Source organism: Phalacrocorax aristotelis, chromosome 2 (genome assembly GCF_949628215.1).
Source record: "Phalacrocorax aristotelis chromosome 2, bGulAri2.1, whole genome shotgun sequence".
Classification (NCBI taxonomy): Eukaryota; Metazoa; Chordata; class Aves; order Suliformes; family Phalacrocoracidae; genus Phalacrocorax; species Phalacrocorax aristotelis.
This window is the reverse complement of record NC_134277.1, coordinates 124,289,244-124,309,318: the sequence shown is the minus strand read 5'-3', so window position 1 is coordinate 124,309,318 and position 20,075 is coordinate 124,289,244. Positions and strand designations below refer to the sequence as shown.

At 35.9% G+C, this 20,075-nt stretch overlaps 1 protein-coding gene across 3 annotated transcripts in view; it reads left to right on the top strand.

Moving 5' to 3' along the window:
- RB1CC1 (RB1 inducible coiled-coil 1) overlaps positions 1 to 16,670 on the top strand; it is a 78,649-nt gene extending 61,979 nt beyond the window's left edge. For 2 of the 3 annotated variants that reach the window (XM_075085014.1, XM_075085016.1), the window contains 8 exons: positions 362 to 470; positions 583 to 823; positions 4,860 to 4,911; positions 6,226 to 6,273; positions 9,186 to 9,244; positions 11,062 to 11,198; positions 14,687 to 14,757; positions 15,016 to 16,670. In XM_075085014.1, coding sequence (XP_074941115.1) covers positions 362 to 470; positions 583 to 823; positions 4,860 to 4,911; positions 6,226 to 6,273; positions 9,186 to 9,244; positions 11,062 to 11,198; positions 14,687 to 14,757; positions 15,016 to 15,093 — 795 coding nt within the window. In that variant the 3' untranslated portion in view covers positions 15,094 to 16,670. The remainder of the gene's footprint in view (positions 1 to 361; positions 471 to 582; positions 824 to 4,859; positions 4,912 to 6,225; positions 6,274 to 9,185; positions 9,245 to 11,061; positions 11,199 to 14,686; positions 14,758 to 15,015) is intronic. The other variant, XM_075085015.1, reaches the window with a different exon arrangement.
- Positions 16,671 to 20,075: the final 3,405 nt, after the last annotated feature.

The window sequence follows — 20,075 nt, the reverse complement described above, 5'->3', positions numbered from 1 at the left end:
ATAAAACATGCAACTGTCAGGCTTTAACTAGAATATAAAGCATTATGTTTAAAAAAACACAACTTACAAATTATTATTTTTTTAATGATGATTTCTTTATACTACATGTGTATATTGGGCTTGGGGGCATAAAAATAAATTTAAAAAAGAAAAAGTTACAAAGAAACTTCAGAACAAAGTGTACAGACATGTTATCTCCTCACCAAAGTAATATGTAAACAAGTTTAATTCCTTGTTTTAATTATAATTTAGGAAACTGAAATGTATGGTATCTTTTGTACTTTTATGTTCTAGTGATATATTTTGCATTACATTTATACAGTATGTCTCTTATTTCAGTAATCCTTCTTTCTGTTTTCAGACCAACTTTAACACTGTTCTGGCAAGAGAGAAAATGAAAAAAGAAAACATAATTAATGATCTTAGTGACAAGTTAAAAATGCTTACACAACAGCAAGAAAAAGATAAGGGTAAGCAAAGTTCTGAAAAAGTATTCATCTTTTCTAATAGGACAATTCCATTCATTACAGATTAGTTTTGATCCTTAGTCCTGCTGTTATTAAGAAAGTCCTTGTGTCATAGATTTGATTGAAACACTTTCTGAAGATCGAGCTCGCTTACTTGAAGAGAAGAAGAAGCTTGAAGAAGAAGTTAATAAACTGAGAATAAGTAATTTTTCTCCATCAACCTACTCAGCGGCAGCTTCAGAAGCTTGTGGAGCCTGCGCAGCTGATGTTCTCACTGACACAGACAGATTGGTTTCTGACATTGCAGCTGAAGGGAGGATGGACTCCACGATGGAAACCAGTATGATGGCTGTGCAGTAAGTATGGGGTATTGTAGTAGAAATACACAAAGTAGGCTTTCGCTCTTTAAACGTGTGCTGTTGGGTGTTGTGAAGTACAAACGAGTATGTTTAACACTCATTCTGCCTTTGATGTTCTTGCTAAAAATACTCTTTTAAATGTACCCATACAAGTGTGGTGTCACAATCATCAGAAGCGTGTGGGTTTGATGACGTAGAAGTATGCAGCTTGAAGGTGAAACTTGGCCACACGATTATGAGATGATAAAATAGACCTGAGTGTATGAAATGTAAGTCAAACAGAAGAACAGTTGTAACAGTGGCCTGGAATGAGCTGGGTGGCTGCATGTTATTGGCAGATCTTTTGAACAGTGGCTGGCTGGCATTTAAAAAACAAACAAATAACCTTTGCCCACGTACATGTCTGCTGTAAGGTAGCATAATGACATTCCTTGTTAAACGGGAAGGGGTCATAGCTATATTTGGTAGAAATTAGGCTGAATCCTCAGGTTTCAAAACAAGTAATGGGACTGAGGCTGACTAAGTGGCCTTGGTGGATTGACGTTTTGTTTTATTGGAGAGATGGACAGATATTCAGCATACCTTTGTATAACCTCTGAATCATCAGAACTGTCAGCTGCGATGTACTGTTGACTTACTAGAAGGCAGTGGTGGGACAGGCAAAAACTTTGTGATGATTTAAATCCTTCCTTGAGGAAAACAGCTAAGGCAAGCAACTTACATACTTCAAACTAAACTTTTCGCTTAGGATTGGTTGTTTTGTGTTTGGATCTGGTTGATAATCTAGATTTACAACAGATTCAGGTAACGTTGATATTACATATGTTTAAGTGTTTAAAACTACATACAAAAAGGGTGATAATTAGGCAGGGGCTAGTTTGCAGGTAGGTGTCTGAAGCTGTGCTTGAAATACCAAGGTGATTACAGAAAGGAACCTACAGAGTTTTTTTGCAGTCATTGACTTCGCTATATTCCCTATTTTGCATGCCCTACAATAGCAGTGCACTTTGTTGTTGGCATGTTATGCCTTGCCTAGTAAGTTAAGAGTCTACAAGTAAAGCTCGTAGACTGTGATCTGGTCTCTGTACAGAACCACAGAGTGGTAGGGGTTGGAAGGGACCTCTGGAGATCATCTTGTCCAACTCCCCCTGCTTGAGCAGGGCACGTAGAGCAGGGGGCACAGGAAGGCATCCAGGTGGGTTTTGAATGTCTCCAGGGAAGGAGACTCCACAGCTTCCCTGGGCAGCCTGTTCCACTACTCTGGCACCCTCACAGGAAAGAAGTTTTTTCTCATGTCTAGCTGGAACTCCCTGTGGTCCCACTTGTGCCCATTGCCCCTTGTCCTGTCATTGGGCACTATTAAAAAGAGCCTAGTCCCATTATCCTGATACCCACCCTTTAGATATTTATAGGTATTGATGAAATCCCCCCTCAGTCTTCTCTTCTCCAGGCTGAACAAACGCATCTCCTACTCATAAGGGAGATGCTCCAGTCCCCTGACCATCTTGGTAGCTCTCTGCTGGACTTGCTCAAGCAGTTCCCCCTCATTCTTAAACTGTGTACGTAGTACATGACATGTACATAGTACATGACTATGAAGTCTGCTGAACTGAAATAATTCTGACTAGTACAAAGTTGCCCTGTTGGTTGTTGTCAAGAATCCAGCCTACTGCAGATGTATTTTCTGGTTTTTTTTCAATACTAACTTCCATGAAAATATGCATCAAGTTCAGAGCCTTGATTCTTACTTTAAATGTACCTAAAGTAATTTTGTTAAAGGTTTTTGAATAGTAAAGACTGTCTGATATTCCAAGAGAAGGGGTTATGATGATGCATGCAAAAAAACCTATTTATTTTTTCAGTTTTCTTACCAATTTTTTGTAAATTTCTCTTAACAAATGTAGAATGTTTGGCTTAAAAATTCTGTACTAAAATAAGTGCATTCCATTACATGTACTTTCTGACTAGAATAAGATGAAATGAAGTGCACGTGTGTGCACTAAAAGAGGACTCATTACTAGAAGATAGTTAGCTATTACCATGGTTAGTGCAGTGTGAGAATCCATTCAGAGTAGATTACTGGAAGGGAATTCAGAAAAAAAGGGGGAAGAAGTTTTGTCATGGGTGTTCCAATTTTGTGTGTGGTTTTTTTTGTTTTTTTTTAAACTCCGTATAGAAACTGGGGAAAATGAGAAAAATTCTGAAAATCTGTAGTATGAGTATGTTTCTGCTCTAGCAACCTAAGAAAACTGAAATAGAAAACTGAAGTAGTCAACATTTAGTATTTTTTACTAATTAACGAGAATTGCTCTTCATGCTAACACTTTCTGCCTCCTCGTGGTGAAAAATTGCATTTCTTTTGTTCTCTTGTATTAGAAATACTCATTTTAAGGTCCTTTCTACTGTGTCTAGGGAAATTTGGATTTGAACTGGAAGGCACTTCTAAATATTAGCAGTCACATGCAATGTGTTCTTTTATGCTTTTATATCTGCGGTAGTTTATTGATAGACTTACAATACCTCTGTTATGATTGCATTGTCAGATTTCCTCTCTTCTCCTAATCCTCCTATAGAATTTCTCATTTGTGAAGTTGATAAATATCACAGGTTGTGTCATGTTACCCTGAATAAACAGCAGCCTACTTTGTTCTAGTTACCTCGCTGCAATGAGATGTTTTGGGAAGACAGATCTTGTGATCTTATGTAAAAAACAAAACCAAAATCAAAACAAACAAAAAACCCCACAAGAGTTCATATGCTTTTATTTCCCTCTTATTTCTGAGGCTTCTTGAAATATGCGTCCGATTTATGCTTCAGAACTGTACAATGTAATGTTTGTTGTACGCATTTGCATGAAAAAAAGCTTAGAATACCAGGTTATTTTCAGTATACCCCCAATATGATTAGAGGTTTCTTTCTGCTCATTAAGAACAGTTACCTGAAGAAATTGGCTGCATTTCTAAATACTTGATACAGCTTGCAAATATTTACTGTTGTGAAAGGAAAGCAGAATAACCGACCGTGAGCTCTTGGTTGTGACCCCTTTACCTAGAATCTTTAAGATTCTTTAATCTTTAAGATCATTAAGCCATTGTAACCTGTGCATTTTCTCACTTTTTGTGCCACTACATTTTTGAATAGTCCTAGACTTCTACTTACCTCTCACAGAAGTAATGAACCTGGCTGGGAAACACAAAAGTAGAATGACGTTTTACCAGAGAAGCAAAAGTGGAGTTAATAGATGTACTTGCATTCACTTTAATCAGTAATTCACTGTAATCACAACTGATGCTGCCTCACCAAGAAAAGTACATCCAGTGCACTAAATTCTGTGGAAACAAGGATGAAAAGAGCTGTTGCTTACCAAACTAAACTTGCACTGGTAATCAATAAAACACCAAAACACCCTATGTATCTTTAGAAGGACAACTGTTGCTTTCAGTAATCATTCTAGTCCTGAACTCTCAAGGCAGGTTTTCAAATTTCTTTGTAAAGATAAGCCTGGGGAGGAACAATTTTGGCTCAATATTCTAAAAGTGAGGTAATAAATAGACAGAAATTATTACAGGTTTCTGACTTCTTCCTATTACATGAGGGCTAAACAGCCTTTCAACTGAAATGAAGTACTGGTTAGCATGGCTTAATTATAATCTGTTAGTTCTACTTGGCATTTTGCTTGTATTTATAGCATGTTTTGTCAGACTGGATGAATGGACTATGCATCCAAAACTGTGTCCATTTTCTTTTACCAACCAAATCAGTTTGGACTACAAAAATATATTGTTTCTTCCCTATTAACCTGCTTTTAAAAATATATTTTAATTGTATTAGGAATTACTCTCTGTGTTCTTAGGAAATTTTTTATTAGGAAGTTAGCATTATCTTGCCATGCCCCAGTGCTCAGTTTATCTCACAGATAATTAGCAGATTATTCATCGAAAGTAAGTGAAGATGGATGGGGTGGGAAAGATAATTTTTGATCATGAAAAAAAGATTAATTTTTAACCTATCCAATTTATTCTTTCTATTTTAGTGAAAATGTCCATATGTCTGAAGAAAAACAGAGGATAATGTTGTTAGAAAGAGTAAGTAGATTGTTTGCGAGGTTAAGGATTACAACTAAGTACTTACAAATATGTATGTGTGAAGTTGTGCTGTGGTCAGGTATATACTCTGATACAATGTGATATCTGCAGGGCGTATAAATATAATTCCTGGGAATGATTCTTTGTTGTACTTGTTTTGGATTGGTATAATTTGTTGAAGTAATTCAAAATAAGTATCAATACATTATACTTGGCCTAGTTTAGAGTTTGTTTATACTTTATTCTGTTTCTGTAGACTTCCATATGAATGAGTCAGGTGTAATATTTCTTCTTGGAAGGGATGGGTCATTGATCTAGGGAATTTCTGTAGCAAGAAAAAGTTTTGATTACTTTTTCAAACTCAAATTTCTCTTGGAATCTGCTACTTTCTCCTCTTAGGCTGCTACTACTTAGATAATTTTAATTCTCTTGGGATGCATTATAATCTTGACAGTATTGCTTCTGTAAAAAGTGAAATAACAATTTTTATGAATGTGCTTATAATTGCAGTTTTCTTTAGTTACTGTCATGTTCCTTTAGGCTAGAATTGTAAGTTTATACCTCACCCCTGCTGCTTCTACCCAATACATGCCTTGATAAATTTTTCCATTCACTTTACAACTTCTGAGTATAGCATTCGATGTGCACTGAGTAATGGAACATTTTTTGGTGACAAAGAAGTTGCTATTCTTGGTAGAAGGCTAGGTTAACTTAGTAGTCACACTGGTATCTTTCAGATTCTAGTAATTTTTAACAACCCAGTTGTATCTAACTCTATTCCAGTTGCCCTTTTCTTGCTTCTTCAAAGCTGTCCAAAGCTGACCTTAAAAAAAGAGAGAGTCATTAGCTTTCTGGGGTCACTTAGGCTAAAATTTGTGATCAGTTAGAGACTATTGAAGTTTTCTGTTAATGGATTTTGACAGCGTATGATGCAAGCGGCTGGATGTTTCTGACTAGAAGCACTTACATGCTTTATTCTGTCATCTGCTTACAAAGGATTTGTCATGGTTAGAAGCTATAAGATAATAATATATTGCTATATATCCATGAAGTGTTTTTCTAAGTTAAGCAGAAGAATGAGCATGGAGATAAGCCTGGCTTAGCGGTGGGTTTTGTAGCACTGTGGTAATTGCTAGACTTCAAATATTTTTACATGTCTTTGTTCAAAAGATGTCTTGATATTGTTTTAAAATTGAAAGCTGTAGTAGATATGTATATTGTGTAAGTAGGCTGGCTCTGGTCATATCAAAACTTTAAAATGTTTATACTGTGTAAGGTATATTAATTAGTTAATCAGATAAGATTGTCTTTCAGACTTTGCAGTTGAAAGAAGAGGAAAATAAGAGATTAAATCAAAGATTGGTAAGTATTTGTGCAGTGCAAGTTTTAGGTCTTATGAAAAAATAAGAAAAGCTTACAAATGTTATGTTTGTTAAAATCTAAAAACGTGCTTTATTAACTTCAAAAATGTTTTATGTTAAGGCAAGTGACAAATAGGTAACCTGAAAACCTTTCAGAGGTACCTCAACTTAGCAATCTTCTCATGGAAAAGATTCACAGGGCAGGAGAGAAAGAGACTTCTTCCCAAAGAACACAGACCATCAGGGCTTGGTGTAGGGGGAGTTAATTTCAGTGCTGCCATGGATCAGTTTTTCAACAACGTTAGATTGAAGGCAAGTTTACAAGTATGTAAATATGCCTGCCCATTAAGCATAATTAGGAGTGTTAGCAATAACTTAGAGGTTGTTTTTAGAAAACTGCACCTGTCATTTTTGTAAGATGTGAATCTTTAATTCTGCCTAGCAACTGAGATATAAACAGCCATCATCTTAAACTTAAGCACTCAAATAATAGTCAAAGCCTGTGGAAGGAAGAAGAATATAGTGAGAGAGTTCTGTTGATTCCTGTGCTATGAATCATTCTTCTATTTATCCACAGTTTATCCTTGCTATCAGGTCTCAGCCTTAAGTCTTACACGTTAAAACCTGTCCATAATAACCCTGGTAGAGCAAGGTATAAGAAAGGGTTGCAAAATATCTAAAAGCATATTTTATAAAAGAGGATTTCTTTCTTTAATTCAAATTGCCAACACAGTGCACAAAAGGTATTTCAGTGTAGTTTTTACAGTAAAACTCAAACACACTGGACAGTTTTCCCCAAACTCTCTGCATATTTCCTGGATTAAACTCTTGATCTCTTATCATCTCAGAGTAAAATGAAATTGAACAAAACCTGGCGTTACACAAGACAAATACAAAATTTTTTTTGTTGTTGAGATTAATACCAGGCCACATAAGAGAAAACAGCAGCTTATTGGTGTCCTAAAGCAATTCAAAGTTGGTTTCTAAATGGGCATAGGAATATATATTTTCAATTTCTTACTTATAAATTGGTAATTTCGTTGATAAAATAAACTGGGTTTATTTCTTGTCTCTTCATCCTCCTTTCTCCCCCTTCCCTTTCCAATCCACTTCTAAAACAGAAACATACATCAACACGTAAATACCAATATTTGTTTCTATCCAGCTACTTCAGATAAGGAACCCAGAAGAGGTTCTGCACAGGAAAAGAAAATCTTTTCAGGTCACTGACTTTTGCAGCAGAACTTGTGGGTTACCTCTGCAAGCCATAAAAGATACAAAGGAGCTCCTTTTAATATAAGGAATATTATTACAGGATTTCTGTTATTTTATATAAATTATTAGTTTAAAGGCTATTAGAACGCTAGTCATAAAATATCCTTTAAGTTGTAGTGGAAATATTCTTAACATTCTAATTCTATTTTTCTTAAAGTTAGAAATTAATGAAAAATACAGAAATCAAGCTAGTTTGCATTTTAATTTAACACTTATTCTAGCTTTAAACAGTAAGAAAAACTTTGGTCTTAACATCTGAAAAGAACTGTCAAACACTTTAGTGAAAAATGTAAGCAAATCATACACATTTGACAACTTTCATGTTAGCTGCAACTTTTGCAAGAAAGAAAAGTACAGTGTGAATAAGTCAAAGAAATGTAGTGTCTGAAACAAAAAGAAATCGATCTGAGGTTGGACTCCATAAAGAAAACTGCTGAAAGAATAATCAGAAGTTGAGAGCTTTGGTTTTTGTTGTAATGTATTCAATTTGGGCTCATTCTTTGAAGAAATTAAGAAAATGGGCTGTGAATAGGCTTCAAGCTCATATTAAGACAGGCTGATACTGTTTCCAGGGAAGTGGGGAAGAAGACTGACAATAGGAAATATCCTGTAGGTAACAATATTTGAGTTACAGCTGAAAAATCATGTGCCAGTCTTCAAGTATGAGTAATCTAGATTTGAATAGCATGTATAAATGGTCCAGGAAGTAGGAACCTATGGAAAAACTGCAAGACCTTTAATCAGAGTTTCTACAGGGCAATTATGAATTGTCTCCTGTAAGGAAGTTACCAAAGAGTAATGAAATGTATACATTTACATCAGATCAGCTTCTCTATCTACTTTCCTGTATGTGGCCTATGTATCCCTTTGTAGATACAAACTAGCATTACTGTAGAAAGTGTAGGTACGCTTCTAGTCATTGTTAGATCTAGTTTTTCCTGTTGAAGTTGGTTCATGTGCCAGTATTAATTAATTCACACAGATTTAAAGGTGGATATCATGCATATAGGAGATAAGAATTATGTCCAAAACCTTACATAATTGAGCCTTTGGTCTTGGTCAATTTGACTCCAGTTTTATTCCAGGGAGCGCTGCTCTGTCTTTTAGAGTGAACTTTAGATTACATGACAGTTCTTAGTAAAACTGAGAGACTATATCGAGTTCAACGAGTTTAATTTCAGTAAACATGTTAAAGTTCCAGTGTTTTACCATCAGCCTTCTCTAGAAAGTCAGTGGCTGCTGTGTGAGAATGCACAGCTCCGTCATAGGTCTTGTGTATGCTCAGAACAAATCTTCACTGGCACTGATCTGGAAAGCATTTCTCGGTTTTAAATGAGGGAGAAGTCAGTTATGTAAGAAATTTCATAATCAAAGATAGCTATTTAAAAAAAAAAAACACCACCACCCACAAAAAAATCCGCAAAACTCCAAAACCACAAACAAACAAAAACCAACCAAACCTGCTACAGAACAGGATGATGTAAAAGTATGCTGTTTTCTTTAGTGAATATAAGGTCTGCAAGAATAAACACTGTTGAAATCAATAATAAACAATTTACCTTAACAATATTGTTACCTGCAGTGTATATTTCATCATAGCTTACCAACAGTTTATTGCTTTTCTCCTTTTTTTTGTAGATGTCCCAGAGCATGTCATCAGTATCCTCAAGACATTCTGAAAAAATAGCTATTAGAGAGTAAGTTAATGTTAATTTTCACATAAACAGATGGATATGACTTGAATAATAAGTATGTAGATAAAGAATATCGCAGTTCTGTTCTTGCTCTGTGATGAAAAGATACAATAGGTCATCCCTATAGTTTAGCCATCAGTTACTGAATCATCCAAAATGGGCATAAATAAAATTTTTTAAGCCCTTATTTTAAACAAACAGACAAAAGGCCTTTCTGAATTCTGTATGTCAGTGGCTTTCTTGAATTCTGTGCCTTTCTTTCCACTCTTCGTAAGGATAATACTGCATGGGATTTCTAGAATCTTCTCAGAGTTTTCTTTTAGGTTATTTTTTGTTTATCTCTAACCTTCTTGAAAGCATGCTGAGAAAAAGTAGAAGGAATCCTGTTCACCCTGAATATGCATAGTACTCCATTTTATTTCAAGAGAAGTTTAACTGTCCTGAAGTCTTCAAAATTTTTGGCTTACCTTGACAGGATGAAATGAAATTCATTCAAATATTTTGCTAGATATTATCAATCCGTTAGCAGCCGCATGTAGAATTGTTTCTGGAAAAAGAAGTATTAATTCTTGCAAAATATGAAAGCTACAGACAGCTGTTCTTAAGTAATTTATCAGTCTGATATTGAGTAATATAAAAAATACCTTCTTGGAAAGAAAACTAACACAGATTATGCCTTTAAAGTTTTCTGAATTACACCAAATTGCGTGTTTATTGTAACAAGGTCAGTATGTGTAGAAGCAACTTCTCCTGTGAGCATCTGAATATTCTTGCAATTCTCTTGGTAGTCTTTGGTGAGGGAAATGTTGTGAAAGAAGAATTTCTGTGCAATAGAGATGTCTTCAAGTATAGTCTGTCACCACAACAAGTCCAGGCAGAACAGCCTGGAGTATTGTTTGATCCGAAAGTGAACTTCAAAGAAGAAGAGCTAAATTTTTCTCTAGATTCACCTGTTTATCTCTGATTATGTATCTGTGGTATCCTTTTATGGAGAAAAGTTCTCCCCTTTCTTTGCCACTTCCTACCCATCCCCAGAGTAGTAGTAATATTTATTCCTGGAGCCCTCATATGCTTTAATGCTTAATTTACAGCTATTGTAAACTTTTTCATTAATGGGTAAATAATTTACTTCCAATACATTTGCACTGTGAAACAGAAATCAGAGACAGAAAAAGTTCTCTGAATTTTGTTACTGAAACTTGGCATGAGAACTTCGTGGCTTCTTGTGTTATCCTGGTGTCAGGAAGAAACAGATTTTTGAAACTTATGTGAAGTCACCACAGTGTTTCTTTTGCTTTTAACCCTTTCATCAAAAATGAACACTTCATCTATCTTTTGTCATGTGTACTTAAAACTTTAAGACTGAATACCTACATAAATGTTTGGCTACATTTTCCTGTGTTCAAATAGACTTCAGTTTAGAAGATCAAAAGAGTGTTTGTAAGCACTCGTACAGTGATCACTACCATAAGTATTGGTGAATAAAAAGATAAAATTGAAATGTTAGTATTTTGTTAGGCCCTTCCGTTTATATTTTAAAGCAAAACTGTCAGTTCTTTTGGAAAAAAAAAATAATTTGAGTCGATGGATGTAGAAAAACATTTCACAACCAGTTTTTAAATGTGGACTGTTTTGTTGACTTCAGAAAATATAAAATGTGTATGAGTTGGCGTAAGAAGTAGAAATGTCTGTGGTGCTGTTCAACTAAGTCTCAGTGTATGCAATACTTGGGAAAAAATGTAGAGTAGTTCATGCAGTTTTAAGCTTCCGTGCTTTTGGTTTTTTAGTTAAGTTCCCTGATTTTTTTTTTTCCTCCCCAGTTTTCAGGTTGGCGATTTGGTTCTTATTATCTTGGACGAAAGGCATGACAACTATGTATTGTTTACTGTCAGTCCAACCTTGTATTTCTTGCATTCAGAATCTCTTGCTGCACTGGATCTCAAACCAGGTGAGTGTGGTAAGTGTCAGATTACTTCCCATTATTATCTCCTCCTACGAATAACACTCTTAACTTTCTAACACCTGTTAAGAGATTTTTCTAAATATATATGTGATAAATAGGAGAAGCATGTAGATAGCTGTCAGCTATCTTTGTAGCTTTTGCTATTTGTTCTGATGCTAAACATTTTCAAGGCAGAACATTTTAAATAAAAGATTTATATAGTTGTTAATATCTTGGAAAAATATCTGCATCATCAAAGTAATCTGTAAAAAGAAAAAGAAAATGCCAGTTTTGTACACACACAGAGTATGTTAACACGTCTGTGAGGAAAATGTTCCCATCGGGCTGCTTAGCTATTCAGTAGCATGAATAGTAATGTATAATTGTGTGGGTCTCAGGCCTATTTTTCTGTGGATTTGATTTCAATGTCTTCTTTGAGGAGAGTAAATACAAAACTCAAGGTAACGTTTCTGTCAAAACTGCATGCTCTGTTTTTAATACCTGATTTTATTATGTTCTTTGAAGATTGTCTTTGAATAAAATTTGTTCACTCTGTAGCTTGTCTTCTCAGTGTGACTGGAATTTATGAACCCAGGTACACATCTGAAATAAAATATAGACCACAATGGATGGGGATTTGCAAGCAGTGTTTCTACTGATACAATTCCTCCACTCAATTTAAATGGTGTTTATCAGGGCTCAAGTTTTCAGAGAACAGTTTCTGTGTTTTGCTTCTGTTCAGGTTGATGGCACATTTTCACAGAATCATTAAGGTTGGAAAAGACCTCTAGGTCAACCCAACAATACCATGTTTCCTCCCTTAATGTTTGTTATTTGTTGGCTAGGTCTGGCAGCTATGTAAACTTTGTTAAATTGAAGTATTAATCTTTTTTAAATGAGGAAAAATAACAACGCTTTGCACTAAACTATGTGCTACATTAGATTCATGTAAACATGTTTAAACTATCGCACCTAGTATTTTTTTTGCAAACCCACCCGTGCTCCCAACTTTGTTGCAGAAATGTCTAATAACATTTTGTATTAATTCTCACTTATTAGTAAAAGCTTCTGTATGTTATTGCATGTCAGAAGCTATCAGCCTAATCATTGTGTAGTCTCCAGAAGACCACCAAGTTCTAACTGCATTCTGAGACTGCTGAATCTGTCCCATGTATGTTCTGTGAAATACACGGGAAGAACTCCTATCTCACTTTTAGACAATACATTCTGAACTATGGCATTAGTGGTCCATATATAATGATGTGATACATGATTTATTTTCTTATTATCGGTTTACATATATAAGGTAAAACACACATCAGTTTGTATATTACTCCTGAGTACGCAATTCACTGACCTTTCTGTTTCCAAATGGACTTAGCTTGCTCCATTCCTTATCACTTGCTAAATAGAGTTAGTCTCAAATCTGAGAAACCTGACTATAAAACAAACACAGAGACTTACCATTTGCTTCAGGAACACGTCTGTCTCTAGCTCAATAGTTCAGGAAGCCATGTCTTGATTCTATTTCTGCATAAGGCAAGTGGGGAAAATGAAACCAAGAACACTGGTGGTATGTGAGATAGATTGAAATTGGTATGGGCCTAGGTGCTGCAAATCATTGTTTTAAGGGCTGCCAAAATGTTGCATCTAAATCTGACCTTTTCTACCAGCATGTACTTATCAATTTAATAATCCTGTATAGGTCCACCTACAGAATTTAAGTGTCAGGGATTTAGGCTATGTTAGGTTGTCTGTACCTATATTAAGAGCACTTAGAATGCTATGACAACACTGAAATTGGTTGAGCACTGCGTGGTTTCTGTGTTGTCCCTTATCACTGAGATAAGTTTTCATTTGCAAATGTAAGGGGGTGGGGGGGGAGCCCTGAATCTATCTCACAGTCTTGATTAGATCAATGAAGTCTATCAGCCAAACAAATTCAAAAAAACTTCAGTTGTAGAGCATTCAGGTCAGATATGAATACTTTTGCACTGTTTTGTAGGACTATAGAGTAGAAAAGAATCTGCTCCATTATCGACAGTCAAATTAATCATGTCATGGTTTAACCTTATCTAGGACTAAGCACCACACAGCTCTTTCCTTGCTCCTCCCCAGTGGGATGGGGGAGAGAATCAGAAGAGTAGAAGTGAGAAAACTCATGGGTTGAGGTAAAGACAGTTTAATAGGTAAACCAAAAGCTGCGCACACAAGCAAATCAAAACAAGGAATTCATTCACTACTTCCCATGGGCAGGCAGGTGTTCAGCCATGTCCAGGAAAGCAGGGCTCCATCACGTATGATGGTTACTTGGGAGAACAAACGCCGTCACTCTGAACATCCCCCCTTCCTCCTTCTTCCCCCAGCTTTATAGGCTGACCATGATGCCATATGGTGTGGAATATCCATTGGGTCGGTTGGGGTCAGCTGTCCCAGCTGTGTCCCCTCCCAGCTTCCTGTGCACCCCCAGCCCGCTCGCTGGTGGGGTGGGGTGAGAAGCAGACAAGGCCTTGACACTGTGTAAGCGCTGCTCAGCAATAAAGAAAACACCCCTGTGTTATCAACACTGTTTCCAGCACAACTCCAAAAATGTATCCCCATACTGGGTACTAAGAAGAAAATTAACTCTCTCCCTGCCAGACGCAGCACAATCCTGAAGGATAAGATTAAAATTTCAAACTCTGGTTCTTGAGTGACTCCTGTTCTAGTCACTAGATAGAGTATCTCATAAATGAATAGAAAAGCATTGATTTTAGTATTATGTAGAGCATATGTGAGCTGTTCCTTCCGTTTTGATGTTTTCTTCATGCCGTGACTCGGGATAGTTAGAAAATAGCAAAGCAAGTTAAATAGATATAATTTCTTGGAATACAAGGCAAATATGCATTTCAACGGTACAACCTGGAAGTGTGTTTATGCCCACTTTGTTGGTCTTTTGACCTGTCAGTTTATTACTGAGGTTTTTCACTTTTCTCCTTTCTGAACAGTATTCTGTACTCTCGAAGACTGCAATCATAAGTAGCAGACTTGCAGGGCTCTAAAATTACTGTTTATGAGTAACTAATTTCCATCACTAATACAGAAAAAATAACTCAGATATTTGAGTAAGGGCAATAATAATAGCTGCGTACAGAAGGCTTTCTATCCTTTGAAATACATCAAGAAATTATCACCTTAAATCAGGCCAAAAGGTGAAGTGGGTTGACTAGAATAATTTAAAATCACTAAATGAATTTCAGTTTGGGATTGCTTTTACCTTCTCTAATGTTAAGTTTTAAAACAAAATTTAGACTAAAAAAATAAATTATTTTGTTTAAAAGTGCCGTTGACCCGTCTTGACATCTGAACTTATTTAATTTTTGTTAATTTGTTAAAAAAGGGGGTTTTGAATAATTTTTGCTTTCAATGAAATCACTTTAGCAAATAATCTTTAACCATATTGAATGTAATATCCTGTTACCTGTAGTTGATTATCCAAAATAATAAATATATGCTCTCTTTAGCTTCAGGTGCATCTAGGAGACCTTGGGTTCTAGGAAAAGTGATGGAAAAGGAATATTGCCAGGCAAAAAAGGTAAGGAAGTAGGAATGGAAAAGCCTCTGATACAATTAATAGAGAAGAAAATCAGATTTAATGTAACAGTCGTGAAAAGTACTCCCTGCATAAGTGAGTAAGAGAGCAGTGGCTTGGGTGGTTGTGTCCGTACTGCCCAGAACCTGGCCAGACCCCAGATGGTCTCGTAAATGCTGGGAGGTGGGAGTCAGTTTGTTCTTAAAAACATAATAATTCCACATTTCTAATGTAATTTGATTTCTTTTTTTTTATTTGTAGGCACAAAACAGATTTAAAGTTCCGTTGGGTACAAAATTCTACAGAGTGAAAGCAGTACCATGGAACAAGAAAGTATAACACAGCAAAACTTTAGTTCATTCTGTCTCCATTCTTTTTTTGACTTGTCCTTCAGTGCTCGTTCATCGCTCCAAATAGCAGGCCATCTTTTTATACTGAGGTCATGTGACAAGATACGTCATTGATGTACTGCTTTTACTTTTTAACAGGTCACATTTTAGAAACAAGAATTTCATCAAAAACTCTGGCCCTAACCGTTCCAATTTTTTTACCCAGATAACTTTAGGAGTGTGGACCAAATGAGTTCATTTTCTCAAAGGGCAACCACATGAAACATGGTTTGTTAGCCATGTTAATTGCCTGCTAAATATACATTAGCTTGTATTTAGATGTTAAATGTTAGTTGCCATTATTACCAGCATACGTCCTTTTGTGAGATCATTATCAAAGTACTTGCACTCTAACAGATTCTTTATATGTGTAAAATTCATCAACTATTTAAAGAGGAGTGTTCATTGCATGCAGATAATCACATAATTTTTCTTCAACATGAGTTTGCCTCAATAGATGAATAAAAATAACTACTGCAACTTGTTTCATTACATGAAAATGCTCTTTAATGTTAAAAACAAAACTTGTAATTTGATAGACTGATTTTGAAAATCAGTCACAGTTAGATCTGCAATCTTCAAAAGCACTTTCGATGGATTGATCACACGGATTCTGAAGGGAAGACACCTGTGCTGTTTGTTCAAAGTGAAGCACTTGTTCTTCCCAACAAACCAGAAATCTTGTATTAATCTATTTAGAAAAATCATATTGATGAAATTGTATTTCATGGTTGAGTTTCAGGAAAAAACTCATTGTACATTAACCATACAAGAGTCATTTAAGTAACAGATTATTGTAATTGTAAAAGACATGTAGAATTTTAAAACAATAAAGATTTGAAACTGTATGTGTTTGAAGTATTTCTGTGCCTTTAAAATACTATCTATAATATTTATTTCATGTTAATCTGTTGCAGCTTCTCTCTGATTCCTCCAGCAGTTTCATTACATACAAATACCTAAATTTTCTACAAGAGGCACTAATATTCAGCAACATTCAGGAATTACAAGAATTACCTTGTAACAATATAAAAAGAATTTAAGTAGACAGAAATTAATTTTGTCAGCAAATCAAACTGATAAATGAAATTTTTCAAAATAATTACACTGGCTACACTTCAAAAATGTTGTCTAACTTATTTTATTTTTTTAATAGTGTAAGGTGATGTACTATAAGTGCGTAGCCAATGGAAAGTGAAATTCTGGATTCAGTTACGAGCTTATGTCTAAGACTTAATCCATAAAGTTATTTAACTGTGATTTATCTTCAGAAGGTATGGAGTGGAGGAAGAAAAGAGATAAAGAAATGGTCACATGAAAATGTCAATACTTCAGCCCGTATGTTGCAAATAATATTCCTTCCGACTAACCAGTCTACTTGAACACTGAGAAACTTCGGTATATGCTCATTTAAAATTTTGTTACATAACAATTTTAAGTTCATATTTTTACGAAATGCATGGGCTTGTAATTGTATCACACCTTTGACGAAATAAATCTAAGACAGCTGATCTCTGGAAAATGGAATGTCATTTCGTCAAGTCGCATTCTTATCTGATTGTTACCTTCTAGTTGATCTTCTGACTTTTTAAAATTACTTAGCAAAAAAATGTGCTGCCTTGTGCAAGAACAGTATTGCCATAGTTGAGTACTGCCCGGTGTCAAATATGTAAATAACATAGATCTATAGAACAGGTTTAAAGCAAAAAAAGATGAAGCAATATTTTTTTATCACTGAATTTTTGACCTTCAACTAAATGGGAATTCAGTTCTATCTGCAATTTAGATGCAGTCTTGTTCCTTTAGTCAAATGAGTCGCAAGTTTAAGAAGTTTAAGAAGGCGCATGCATAGCATGATTCAGTCCTCCTAATATGCTGAGCCTTTAGAAGCCTCAGTATCTTTTATCCCACTGCAAAACTTTCCCAGCCTGAGATAATCTCCCTACTGCTTCGAATACTTTTTGTTCTTCAGGGACTAATTGTCTCCCAGGCCTGGCTAAGGGGCAGAGTCTCCTTCCGTTTCTGGGAGGACAGCCACTCCTTGAGTGGCAGCAGTGGATCTGCGTGGCCGTGTGCAATCCAGCACTACAACGCAAGACCCCACTCCTCTGTTCTTGAATAGTCTACTTCAAAGATAAGTAAAAGGTCACCCAGAATTTTCCCCACAGAGGAGAGGATGTGTTTGTCGAGTTCTTCCGAGTTGGATAAAACTGCAGATTTCATGATGGCCCTACGGGACTGTGCACCTACAAGCAGCACTCATTTTGGGGCATACAAAAACTAGTGGGTTTCTGATACTCTTAATGCCATTAAGCACTAAGGCCTGTGTGTCTTGCAGTCTGTGTGGATGGCATACCATGGAGTTCTTTGCAGGCTCTGGGACGGTGGCCTGAGCACAGAAGTGAGGTAAGCACAGAGCTTCATGCTGAGAATTTAAAAAAAAAAAGACAAGTCAAATTCTTTCATCTTTGTCTGTAAAAAAACCTGAGTTTTCTAGTCTCAGTTTATTGTTCCCCAGATTAAAAAAAAAGTATATATATTTAAGCTTATATGTGGACAGTAGCAATGATGATTTATGGGGTTATGAAAGTTGGCTTGATTTCTAGCTTAAGACAGACAAAGGCGTGACTGACATTTATGTAACTTCAAAACACATGAGCAATATATGAAAGTGAACTTCTGAAGCACCTAAGTAAACTGATTAAAATAAAGTACTGTAACGCAAACCATGAGGGAAGAAAAAGTCATTCCCTGCTGATATCTGCCACTTAAAAAAACACCAGGAGGTGTCTGTTATTGTTACATGACATCATATTTTTAAAATATAAATAACCAGCAATGGGTTTGGTTTTTAGGAATATTTGTCATGTGTTACATTTTATAATCTTTATGTATATTCAGAATGGAAATTCTGTCAAACAAACTCCTAACATAGTAATGATTCTGAACAGTCATTGAAAAAAAATGTAGTTTACATATTTTTTGTATGTCACAGCCTTACTAGTTCTTGAAACTATGCATGTTATGCACTACCTATGTGTTTCGTCTTGCTCCATAATAAAACTTTGTATACGGCTATATAATTTGGATGAGGAGCATATTCAGGGGGGATGGGGGGAAGTTGGAGGATAAATTTGATGATCTGAGATTCCTCTAATTCTTTCGTGCAGCTGCATGTTGGAAACTTACCGATTACTACAAAAAAAACCTCTTACGCTACTGCTAATATATGCTCATTTCATAAGTCTGGCTTTAGACAAAGGCAACTATATTTTTGAAGTGCAAAAAGGAACATGAACGGTAGAGAAAGTTGATTGAAAGCAAATATTGTCCTGCAGACTTAATGCAAAAAGGATGGGATAATTGAAAAGTTGGTTTTGTTGTTTTGTTGGGTTTTTTTTCTCCATTGTTCTTGGAAGGCTATACCCGTTTGAATACTCGGGGAAGCACATGGCTTTTTGCACTGCTCTGCAGTAGGTCTCAAAGTCAGGAGCTTGTGCTGTTTAGAATTCAGCTGTGGTTCAGCTGAATCTTAAGATGGCCTGTGAGTAGGACCAGCTTACACTTGAGTATACGCTTTTCCCTAAATATAGTTGACATTACATATGTTGCGTAGCAGGACTGGAAAGTCTGCCCTCTGCTCTGCAAAATTATTCTGTGCCTTTCTGCAGCTCAGGTTTTCTTTGTGGCCTAATATTGCAGCCTTTCTTGATTTGTGGAGTTTTAGCTAGAAGCCAGATCGGCTGTAAATGGTTATAGCAAAAATTGATTAGTACTTTGTAGTGCTTATTCATTCCTATAAATTTTTCAGTAATAAATTGTCATGCAGGGAATTATTTCTTAGTGCCCATTTGACACTTCTGATTCTCATCTTTGGTACCGCTGGAAACTATGTTGGTGGTCTGTGTGGGTCAGTTCTCACTCTGAGCCAGTTTCCTGTATAACACAAGGCAGGCAGTTGTACTGTTGCGTATCAAGTCACATACCCCTTTTAGAATATATCTTTAAGAGGGCCTAATACACATTAGGAAATTCATTTTTACAATGGTTGATTAAAGAGCTGTAATTTATTTTCAGCTGGGTTTTGTAGATTTCAATTTCTGTCTACTGGGATCTTGTGCATTTTCTGCCTTATATTAGGTTTCCATAATGGGCATATTAGAGAAAAAAGGAAGGAAAAATAATTCCCAGTGCTTCTCCATCTGCCAGATTACTTTTTTCTTTCCTAAGCTACCAGTATCATCCTGAATTTTCATTCTTTCTGTGGATATAGTTCCTTAGCAATCATCTTGAGAAATTTTCTTAAACTTATGACCCAATACTGCATAGGAAACTTAAGATGACCCATGATTTTTATATGATGCCTTTTGACTGTCTGTGATAATCTTTCTTTTTCTGTCATCTTGGTCTCACTTCCCAAACTCACTGAAGAGCTGGAAGTTACTGTTGACAATTCAAGTCCATTCTCTATATCCCTGTATGGTTGAATGAGGCAAATGCATTTGCCTCATTGTGTAGGTGAATCATGTTTTCCACTGCACATGTGTAGTTTAACCTATCCACTGGTGACAAAGAATAGGGCATGAGCTTTTAATACCCGAATGCTGGAGCTGGTTGGTAAGTTTTTAGTAGAAAGTTCTTTTTTGGAAAATCCCAACTCTTACAAACTTGGAATGTCCCATAGAAGTACACCTAACACTTAAGAAACTGCTCGTGAGTAGACATGCCACCATGTAACCTGGCACGGAGTCATCTGCTGTTAAGGGAAGACACCTTGCTGTCTGACTTCTAAGCCATTGAATAAATAGCTTTCTCCAAGGGGTCCCACAGTTCATTTTTTCCTTAATTGCAAAAATTAAGCATCAAAACTGTAACACTTTCTATGCAATGGAACAGCTCTTTAGTAGCCATCAGTGGCACCAATTTCTTTTG